General features: G+C 44.5%; 1 protein-coding gene across 1 annotated transcript; it reads left to right on the forward strand.

Annotated features, from left to right (window-relative positions):
• The first annotated feature begins 1,106 nt into the window (after positions 1-1,106).
• On the forward strand, positions 1,107-11,514 carry LOC105908097 (SITS-binding protein-like). Its single transcript, XM_012836568.2, has 11 exons — positions 1,107-1,208; positions 1,366-1,816; positions 2,694-2,866; positions 3,416-3,629; positions 3,897-4,047; positions 8,473-8,649; positions 8,978-9,228; positions 9,386-9,522; positions 10,030-10,151; positions 10,294-10,473; positions 10,882-11,514. The coding sequence occupies exons 3-11, from the start codon at positions 2,794-2,796 to the stop codon at positions 11,056-11,058; spliced, it is 1,482 nt and encodes a 493-aa protein (XP_012692022.2). The 5' UTR covers positions 1,107-1,208; positions 1,366-1,816; positions 2,694-2,793; the 3' UTR covers positions 11,059-11,514.
• The last annotated feature ends 183 nt before the right edge of the window (positions 11,515-11,697 follow it).

The following is an 11,697-nucleotide window of genomic DNA, read 5'->3' on the forward strand; positions in this document are numbered from 1 at the left end:
AACTAACTAGCCATGCACGGGACATTATCATTGTAATGACATATTTATTTTAACCACATACACAATGAAAACCTTCGAAGCTGCAAGCTGCCATTAGATTACCCGTTAAATAAATATAAGCATAAAAAAAGCTTATCTTTACGTGTTTCCTCAACTTTGAGGGAGAATTATTGAAGGAAGAAATTGTCTGTAAATGAGGCAGGAAGAGAAAGTATTTGAAAGCGAACGAGTGTATCTTGTGTTCCACTATAATATAAATGTATTCAAACAAGGCTATGGGTGTTGAAATGAGCCGAAGTCTATAGGCGAGTTAGAGTCAGAACTTCACTCAACTAGCCAACATTGTAGGCTGTACCTACATCTAGTGGACGCAACAGGTCAATGCTAATTAGCTGATTAAAGCCCGAGCTGTACCGTGATTGGTGTGCTTGCTGAACAATCTTTTTTACCCACTTATAAGTACGAAGGAACGACAGATGAGGAGTCGAAAGTACTTTGAAATGTAGTAGAGTAAAAAATCCCCCCCAAATGGAAATACTTTATCAAAGTACAGTGGTTGAAAGGGTAGGCTACTTAAATGTGCAGTGTGGAAGATTTAGGGGAATCTACAAGCAGACATTGAATATAGTTTGCACAATTATATTTTCATTAGCGTACTCACCTGTAACTAGCCTAAAAATCGTCGTGTTTTCGTTAGCTTAGAAAGAGCCCTTCTTATCTACATAGGGTATCTACATAGGATGTTGCGCTGCCATGTTTCTACATTAGCCCATAATGGACAAACCAACTCTGGTTAATCTACTCATTTTAGTTGAGAAGGCTCTAATGTCACTCAGGGCAGATAGATATGTAATATAAACACATTAAATTAGTCTGACATTGATATCAATTAAGAGAGAGGGAGAGGGACTTTTGCTTTTCATGGCATTTGACGGCCACCGTCTAGGTTTTCATACACGCTTGGGAAGGGTATTCAGTTGGTTGCAATTCAGCAACCTCACCACTAAATGCCACTAAATCCTACACACTATACCTTTAAGTACAGTAAGGAGTTGCATTTACTTCGTTACTGTATACCACTGCTCCCCAGAAGTGGAGCACGGGGGCAGCAGACGCGCCAGGAAGACGCTCCACTGCTGAGTGCCCGCCAGGGCTCTCTCACGATCTGACTAATGGCATGATCTATTTGGCAAACACAGCAACATGTGGTGAGTTCACCCTAAAGCGCTTTTACTATCTGCTGTTTTGCCTCTTCCTTTGTAAATACTTACTCTAAGTCTTTGGCTTGTCAGTTTAGATCTTGTACTGGGTACGGACGTTGTTCTGACTAAATCGTGTTCCTTTTTCCCTCCCGGCGCTTTACAGGAACCCCAGCCCCATCCCTCAGGTGTCCTGGGACACCACGCTGAAGGAAGCGGGCGAGAGCTGGAAGGGAACTGTTGCGTGCGTTATCCTTGGAGCTCTTTTCCTCGTCACCATCGGCTTTGTTTACTGGCAGGTCGTGGATCATTCTCACAAAACCTGGATACTCAAGGGCCAACTCAGCGAGTTAATGTGGGATCGACGCAGTCATAATCTATTTGTCCAGACTCCGGCTGGGGATAAGACTTACCTGAACATTGATGTTGGGCATCTTGCAAACCCTGATTTGGGTGTACCGTTTGTTCAGAACTTCTGTTGGTTAAATAAAACGAGCTTCTGCTATAGATGGGAGTCACAGGTGGATGTTAGAATCTCGTTGGAGCCCGGCAACGCGCAGCATGCAGAGTGCTATAATGTCACCTGGGCACCGTTACATTGTCATGTGGAGGTAAAGGTAAGACAGCTATCATCGAGATGCTCTTGTGGTTGTGCTTGAGAACAGTCGGAGGGGAAAACCTGTGTTGCCTACAAATCAAAACCACAGCTATTTATTTGCTCATTAAGGCACCTAGTCCAGTGTTTTATCTGGCCATTAATTTACGGCTGGCTCATTTATCAGTTCAGTCTGTTAGTCAGCCATGTATACGTTTGCCTTAGTCTAATGTCGTCTGCTGTAACATATTGCGTGATGTTTCATATGTAGTTTGAAGACCAAGGAACAACTACAACTTCTCTTTCTCAGGGCAAAATTAACAATTGTGCGCCTTTCCACTGCAGGAACTCGTTAATTAAAAGTAATCCAAACTAGGATTCTAACTGATAAGAAGATGCTGATAGCATGATTTCACTTTTTTTGTCATTTAATTTCTGTTGCAAACTAGTTCATTTCCTAGATAGCCTAAAAATATTGTGTGATCATTTTGAGAGGGCCCTTTAAATGCAGCTGGCCAGCCCCTGTTGTAATTAAAAGTACTCCTAGCTAGGATTGTTGCTGTCTGCCAATAAGTTATTATGTTGATAAGAAGATGCTGATTGGACTTTTTCTCTCATCTAGTTATTAACAATTTGTGGAGCTAAGTTGTCATGGAATACCCCTGGCTACTGTTACAAAATGTGTGTTTATGTTTGGTGTTTTCTGTGTGGATCTAGCATTTAATTTGTGTTGTAAAATCTCGTTGCTTTCATTATGTGATAGTTGTGCCGTGGTTTTCGTGAGATTGTGTGATCATTTTGAGAGGGCCGTTTGAATAGGTGTAGCCCCAGGGCCAGTTCACTCCAGTTCACTCCAGTTCTTGAGAGAATGAATTGATGCTGCCTGTCGTCCCATTCAGAACTGCTTCTCTATGGAGGGTGTGAAGTGGTACGGTGGGACTGGTGTTAAAACACAGCGGTGGCCCTATCAACGAGCAGAGCACACCACTGCAGCCCTACATGCTCAGCGACCTGTCACTCAGACCGGCAGCCTACGGGTCTGTGCTGGAGCACTACTTTCTCTCCTCCTCAGGTATCTGTGTGTGTGTGTGTGTGTGTGTGTGTGTGTGTGTGTGTGTGTGTGTGTGTGTGTGTGTGTGTGTGTGTGTGTGTGTGTGTGTGTGTGTGTGTGTGTGTGTGCGTGTGTGTGTGTATGTGTGTGTGTGTGTGTGTGTGTGTGTGTGTAGTTGTGTGCATATGTGTGTGTGCATGCGCACTTGTGTGTGTGTATGAGTGTCTGTGTTGTTAGTGACAAAAGGTTTTATGAAATTTCCTTGCGATGTCCATTATTATAATTACCTAGTGCAATGTAAAACCATACATAAAACCAGGCCAGCCTGATAACATAACAGAGGACTCTGAGCTCATTTGGCGCTAAAGGTAAGGATGATTTGTATTGATATGCTATTCATATGAGAAAAAGGTGTTGTGTATGGGTGAGATAAAATTATATTGGGTGAAAGCATTTATTTGCATCACAGTAATTGGATGCTGCTGCCTGCTATCTATATCTGCCCTCTCTCTCTCTCTCTCTCTTTCTCTTTCTCTTTTTGGCGTTTTGTCTCGTTATCGGTTGTGCCAGGCGTGGCGATCATGCTGTCGTCCACGGTGGCCCTGCAGGTTGGCATAGAGCGGGAGCGGCAGCTGTGTGTGCGCGTGGAGCCGGGCGCGCTGGTGCAGCCGCTGCACTACAGGGTGTGTGTGGCACGCAACCTGAAGGAGGCTCACCAGGTCGTGATGCGCCACCGCCAGCGCCACGCCAACGTGCCGGTCATGCCCAACACGGGCATCTTACGGTAACACACCCCAGCACACACACGAGTTACAGTACCCACACACGTCGCAGGAATGGGTGTATGCATGTTTGTTTGTGTGTGTGTGTGTGTGTAGAGGAGGGGGGGGGGTATGTGTGTGTGTGTGTGTGTGTGTGTGTGGGGGGGTTATGTGTGTGTGTGTGTGTGTGTGGGGGGGGGGGGTATGTGTGTGTGTGTGTGTGTGTGTAAAAAAGCATAATTGAAACTGTAAAGATGGCCTGAAATGTCTCTCTGTATGTCATATTTCAGGTCTTCTCTGTGGAAGTTTCCGGAGCCTGTGAGTTCTGCTGAGAGGCTGGAGCGTGAGCTGAGAACTTTCTCCAACCGTTTGAAGAGGCATACACTCGGGCCGGGGGTTATCAACCTGGATGAGCACTCCACCAGCCTTCTGCTCTTCGCAGTATGTATGGGTGTGTGTGTGTGTGTGTGTGTGTGTGTGTGTGTGTGTGTGTGTGTGTGTGTGTGTGTGTGTGTGTGTGGGTGTGTGTCTGTCTGTCTGTCCCGCTGTAGCACATCCCCCACGCCTGTTGGTGGCGCTTTAACGGTGCTACAGATAACTGAAGAAAACGGAGAAGAAGACAGGAGCATGCTGTCGGCAGAGAAAACGTACGGCCCAGAGATACCGTATTGAAACCGGACGTCGTCACTTTACTCCGGTCTCTGGTTGGATAAAACTTGTCACATGACCTGAACAGAAATGGACAAGGACCTTTGTTTTATTCTTAAGAAACCATGTCGATGCCTAACTTTTAATGTTGTGTCACGTTGTTAGAGGTCAAGTTCAACATTAATAGCGATTTAATTACACTTGTGTCGGTGTAATCGCTAGCGGTAAATAAACGTTAATAACTTAAATGACTGATAAAGGATATATGTTACACATCACAAACACACGTAATCGTTGTTTTTGGTGTGATAATTAGGTAATAGGTAAGCTAAAAATTATAGTATCTTACGCAAGCTAATTTACTTAGCTAGCTAGCTAGCAATTGAATTACACTTGTGTCGGTGTAATCGCTAGCGGTAAATAAATGTAAATAACTTGAATGACTGATAAAGGATATATGTTACACATCACAAACACACACAATCGATGGGTTTTGGGGGAAATTAGGTAATTGGTTAGCTTAAATTACAGTATCTTAGGCGAGCTAATTGACCTAGCTAGCTATACAGTGTTTGGGCAGCTCAAGGTAGCTATACGGTGTGTTGGTTAGCTCAAGCTAGCACTCTCATAGACACACACACACAATTGATGGTTTTTGGGGAAAATTAGAGTATTGGTTATCTTAAATTACAGTATTTTACGTGAGCTAATTGACCTACCTCTGTACTATACGGTGTTTGGTAAGCCCGCTGTCAAACGTAAGATGTCGACATTGCCTCTGACGTCCCGGAATTAACAGTGCTAGCTTTGTGTTTGGTCATATAGCTTCGTAAAAGTTCGGTTAACAAGTCACTTGTGTGTTTAGTTTTATGACTCTGTAAAAGTTCGGTTAACAAGTCAATTGAGTATTGAGCCGTATAACTTCACAAAAATAATAATAATTTAAAGAAAACCAATCGTTTAAATGTCAGGTGATCAACATAATTTCTCAACGAAAAAGTAAAGGTCCTGTTATTAGCCAATCAAACGGAGTAAATCACCCACTTCCGGTTTTAATACGGTATCTCTGGGCCACACGTTTCTCTGCCGACACATGCTAATAAAGTGACATATGACGAGTAGTCGAGATCCAACTAGCATCGTTTAGCCTAGCCGCATAGCCTACATTTAATCTGCACAGTAGCACATTATGGTGGTTAATAAAATCAGTGGTCAGAGCAGACTGTAGGTTAAGCGAAAAAAAATTATATTTTGTATTGATAATAAAGAGTTTAGAACAGTGCAACAAAGCAATGTGCAACATGACATGTCTGAGTTGTTTAAATGCCTGTGCTTAATGGAGATGCTGAGCTTGAGCACGAGACACCACAATGCAAGTGCTGTGGATCCTGGATGTTTCATGGTTTACAATTGCTTCCAATTTCATGGTTTTATTACTAACAACAAATGTAGGCTATTGTTGAGGGCTTTGTCCTTCACGTACTGTACCTCTGAAGTAACGTTAACGCTAGCTAGTAGCTATCGCTATCGTTGACTGACAGGCCTAAAGCTAATGTAACATTCATCTTTTTTACAGACCGTTTTGAAACTTGAAATCTTTTCACGTCAGATTTGCTCATATAGGCTATTGCTGACACTTTTAAAAACCCGTTTTGTAAAATGGTCGGATGCAAATAGATTAAACAGTGATAGATTAAAGTGTGGCTTGTTAATGTCATCCCTTTCCTAACAACATCGATTTAGATAGATACACTTGTATTAATCCCGTTAGGGAAATTCACGTGTAAAAGCAGCAAGGTAATAGGAAGAATTTATTTATTTATTTTTTTAAGCTGGAGAACTGCTATAACAGGCTGCCACACTCGCTGCGCCATGGCAACCATTCCAGTTATTAAATAATGCCGGTTGTGTCCGTTGTTCTGGCTGGTCTCAAAACATACGTCCAACTGGCTAAATAAGACCACGAAAAACTATCCACATGTAGGTAGAGCAGCACACTATCCCAATACAAACAACTAATTACAGTAGAAAAATGTAAGTCACGAAAAAGGAGCCACGTCATACATTTAGTTTATGTTGTTGCTGTTATGAAGTGAAGCAGTGGGGTTAATACGGGTTCAGCCTGAGGTTGCGAGGCGATCACGTGGGGCAATGACATCTTCAGATTAGAAAGGGTTTGCGGATAGGGCGTGCGTACGAACACCAACCTGCGGCCAGATTCGAGTTTACTCACTTTGGACCCCCGATTCAAAGGAGTGCGGACACAGTGTGCGGATACAGTGGGTTTGTGTGCACGATAGGGCTATCCGGAGACGTTTCTCTCCGGGTTCAGGCAAACTAGACTTCGTGTTCATGGGGCCTAAGTCAGTATGCCGGTATGCTGATGTTGTAGTGATATCAGGTAGGGGTAATTGCAGGGTGAATACTGGGTGACTGTGAGGACACCTACATGTTCTAAATGAGGTAAACATATTGCAAGCCAGGCGCTGGCAGCAGCAGGCCTACTGTGAACTCTGAGAAGTGTGGGAATAGAGATCTCAGCTTCTAGAAATACCTGAACCCTGATCTAGTATCTGTGTGTGTGTGTGTGTGTGTGTGTGTGTGTGTGTGTGTGTGTGTGCATGTGCCTGTCTGAACCCTGATCTAGTATCTGTCTGTCTGTGTGTGTGTGTATGTGTGTGTGGTGTGTGTGCGTGTGTGCATGTGTGTGTGTGTGTGTGTGTGTGCGTGTCTGTGTGTGTGTGTGTGTGTGTGTGTGTGTGTGTGTGTGTGTGTGTGTGGGTGTGTGTGTGCATGGGTGCATGGGTGTGTGTCTTGTGTCTAGCTGTGGGAAAGGCTAGCAGAATGTTATAGATGGAAATACGAGATTCTAGTGCATGGATGGAAATTTAGTTTAACTGCGTGTGAGATAAAGACGAGAGAGAAAGAGAGAGTAGAGAAAGAGGAGAGAGAAAGAGAGAGAGGAGGGGAGAGAGAGAGGAGAGAGAAAGAGAGAGAGGAGAGGGAAGAGAGAGAGAGAGAGAGAGAGAGAGAGAGAGAGAGAGAGAAAGAACAGAGAATGTTCGTGCGCAGATTCATCTGGTTACCACACAGCCACCTGTTGCCAGGGCCTCAAACCCGTCAGCCTGGTCCACTGAATCTGGGAAACACTCTCCTTCCGGCTCTCGCACATTATACGTACATATACTGAGAATGCATGATTTTACACACACACACACACACACACACACACACACACACACACACACACACACACACACACACACACACACACACACACACACACACACACACACACACACACACACACAGAGAGAGAGAGAGAGAGAGAGAGATGAGAGAGTGAGAAGAGAGAGCTCTTATCACTTAAAGAAAAATTGTAGTAAAACATCCAAATTATAGTTTCATTGATGATCTGAGCAGGTGTGTATGCAGTAGTCTATGTAATATTACCAGGACTCCCTTCATTAACGGCATAAGAAGTGGTTAGGAAATATTTCTATCTGACAACAGGAAGTGAGAAAGGAGTAAAATGGGGATGTCTAATGTGATATAGTTTTCATTTGGAAACTTCATATTTGACAGAAATGGTCGAGTAAGAATTACACATGGACGTCCATAACAATGAAGTGATTTGAAGTGTAAAGTTATTTAGTCGAACCACAAACAACGAGTGATTTAATTCACTGCCACAACCCTCCAGCCCTTCCTGGCCCCTGGCTCCTGTTCCTCTAGTTTACACTGCGTCCCTGCGTCGGCTTTCAGGGAAGTTATGATAGGCTGCCAGGATTCTGCTGTGTCTGTGGATGACATCTGAGATGACTGCTCTCTCTTGTGGGAATTTGCTAGCTGAAGAGGCTTCTGTAACATGGAGGAGAAGTGCAAATGACCTGGTGGTCGAATGGTCCTAGTGACAGTTGTGTGACCGCCCTCTAGTGGCCATTAGTAGCAGTGTTCATTTTACCGTCAACACATTTTCAGAATGACTGCGATGTTTGGTAGTCTTTTCCCTTAAAGTATTTAGGAGTTTTTCACAATTTAGATGAATTCCTGTCATCTGGAAGTAGTTGGTTGTCATAATGTAGAGCAATGCAGTGTAAGATGTCATCAGATTTCTCTTGTCAAACAGTACTAGTATTTATAAAGGTTTGTCCCCTTGATGAGAAAGTAGTGTTGAAAAAGGCCTAGCTAAGATGTGTGTGTGTGTTGTCTTTTTAGGACTCTGCTCACAAGCACATGCATTGGAGGAGTGTATCTCTGGTGCAGCACCTGAATCTCTCCATCACAGTCTCGCCATTCTTCAGGCTAAAGTACCTACAAGGTCAAAAGTCACGGAGGGAGGCAGCGGATCCGAGGTTGTGGATCAGCATGAGAACTGCCGGAAGCAGTCGACAGGTTAGTGACTTTCTTTTTCTAATGTCTCAATCTGTAAGCAATTGATTGCCGTGTGTACTTCTCAAATTAAACAAAAAAAAATAGAGCTTATGCTTTCTAGCTAGTTAGTTAGTTAGCTAATTCACAGTGTATGTAGCTCTAGTTGTGTCTCTGTGTCAGCAAGCTCATTACAGTTAGTAATTTACTTCAGTAAGAGAAAGCCTGAGTGCATGTATGTGCATGTATTTTCTTATCAATGTAAGTGTATTTGTGTATGTATGCATGTATTTCTACATGTGTGTTTAAGTACATATATATTTATATATGGTGTTCTGTGTGACCCTCCCAGGCTCCTGCCCTGACGTGGTGGAGAGGAGAGCTGTGTGTGAAGCTGGACTTGTCCCGCCCCACTTCAGCACGCTGGCTTTTAGAGCGGGTGGCACTGGCATCTGCCCACCTGGGAGCAGAGTATGTTGTCATGGAGACTGGGGAGGGCAGCCCCCCAGACAGGGACTCTGTGACTGCAGGAGAGTACGTGCGGCGGCTGGGCCGAATCGCAGCGCAGGCTGGAGACACAACCATACTCACCTCAGCCTCGGGGTACTTCTACACGCATTCCTGCCGCACAACACCAGCGTATGTGTGTAAATAGGAGGTCCCATGGATGTGGTTCAATGTGTGTGTGTGTGTGTGTGTGTGTGGTGTGTGTGCGTGTGTGTGTGTGTGTGTGTGTGTGTGTATGTGTGTGTGTGTGTAGGTCCAGTGAATTGGGGTTGTTTGTGCAGATGCCTGCTCTTCAAGCAGACTGGAGCTACTCAGGATTAAAGGGCATCATACCTGCTGTGCTGCTGCACAGCCTCATGGGATATCCCTTCTTCATTCCTGACGCCGTAGGTACAGACTTCTCACACTCTTCCTCACGCCTTAGAGAACTGGTTCCAAACTTTCCATTGCGGGCCAAAGATCAAATAGGTCACTTATAAGCTGCTCTGCTGTAAGAGCACCACCATAAACCTTTAACCTGTAGCTGGTTGTGTAGGTTTCTTGTTCCGTTTTTTTCACTCTCACATCGCCCCGCCCCTGCTGTAACTCTGCACTCCCCCTGGGTGGCCTGTCCCACACTTTGGGAACCACTGCCATAGAGTCTGTATTTTAAACCTCTTTTCCAAAGAACCAACACATTCTAATATTACACAGTTCTATTTGATGGAAAGGAGATTTTTGGTTTTCTGCTGCATCTGTGTTATAATATAGAATGTATAATATTATTTCCATCTCGGTGTTGTGTTTATTGTTTGTATATTACTGCATGTATATGAATCTGTGTCTACCTAGTGCGGTTGTGTGTATGTGTGTGTGTGTGTGTGTGTGTGTGTGTGTGTGTGTGTGTGTTTCTTGCAGGGGGTTCCCTGGCACATGAGGATGAAGTAGATGAAGAGTTGTTTATTCGTTGGCTGGAACTCATCTCTTTTCTGCCTGTCATCTCCTTCCAGAAGCCTCCTTGGTCTTTTAGCAGTGACTGGGTAACCCCCCCCCACACACACACACACACACACAAATGCAGAAAGACAATAAGGGACAGGTGTGGGTAGGGGACATCCCACACCTTCCCATACCTTGTTCCACCTAATGCCTAACTTCCTGCTCCCTGCTCTGGCCCCTCAGGTGCTGAACCTGACCAGATCCTACCTGTCTTCGCACTTGGAGTTTGTGGTTCCGCTCCTGCAGAAGTACGCACAGGAGTGGAGCGTCAGCCGCAACCCCGTCTACAGGCCGCTGTGGTGGCTGACCCCCGACGACCCCTATACTCTCACCATAGACGACCAGTTCCTCATAGGTGATGAGGTGGGCTATTCCATCTGTATGATTATTTATCACCAGAGGGGCATTGTAGTGCAGACAGGGTAGAGTCTGGGTGTTAAATGATGATGTGATAAGGGAATTGTATTGATTAATGTAATGATGTGATAAGTAAAGTATACTGATTGATGTAATGGTGTAATGATAAGTAAATTGTCGTAACAGTTAAACTATCAGTGGGGGACATGTGTATGATGAGTGTCAGATGGTTGAAACGATGAGATGATCGCTTGAATGCACTGATTGTATAACATGATGTAAGAGAAAGTGACTGGATTGAAAGGAAAACTATGTGTACAGGTGTTGATTGAATGGGAAACTATGTGTACAGGTGTTGATTGAATGGGAAACTATGTGTACAGGTGTTGATTGAATGGGAAACTATGTGCACAGGTGTTGGTTGCTCCAGTAACAGACAGAGGAATGCTGTGGAGGGACATCTACCTGCCAGGCACCGACCTGCAGTGGCAGGACCGCAGCTCAGGTTGTGTGTTCCAGGGCGGGGTGCTGCTGCATCGGTATCCTATTGGACTGGAACAAGTAGCCGTGTTCATGAGGATCCACACCTGAAGGATGCTACTGAAGGCCACGTTTCAAGCTGAACACCTGAGGGACACCTCTTTGGCCACGTTCAAGCTCAACACCTGAAGGACACCTCTTTGGCCACGTTCAAGCTGCACACCTGAAGGACACCTCTTTGGCCACGTTCAAGCTGCACACCTGAGGGACACCACATCGGCCACGTTTAAGCTGAACACCTGAAGGACATCACTTTGGCCATGTTCAATCTGAAAAGTTCACTGAGAGAAATACAGGACTCAGAAGGGAAACACAACGCCCTATGAGGTGACTGCACAAACCTTGATGGTCTGTTTGAGCTCTGTGAAAGGTTACATGTATTCTAAAGGTCACAAGACACCTCTCACCTGCTAACTGAGCCAAGAGCACTTCAATGTACTGTTGCAAAGCAGTCCGTCTAAGTTTCCATATTGTTGAGCAGATGACTCGTAAACAGTCATTTTTTTACACAGATTTTCCATCATTTTGATTATTTTAATTCTGATATAAACGCTTTACTTTGTGATCAAGTGTTTCAAGAATAACTACTTTGCATGTAATGCTTTACTGGGAAATGGGTCAGTGCGGGTTAACTTGAGTAGCCGCTACATCGCTAGGTTCGCCGTGCAGCTTAATTGGGACTCAGCCGCT

The sequence above is a fragment of the Clupea harengus genome, chromosome 6, assembly GCF_900700415.2.
Source record: "Clupea harengus chromosome 6, Ch_v2.0.2, whole genome shotgun sequence".
Taxonomy (NCBI): Eukaryota; Metazoa; Chordata; class Actinopteri; order Clupeiformes; family Clupeidae; genus Clupea; species Clupea harengus.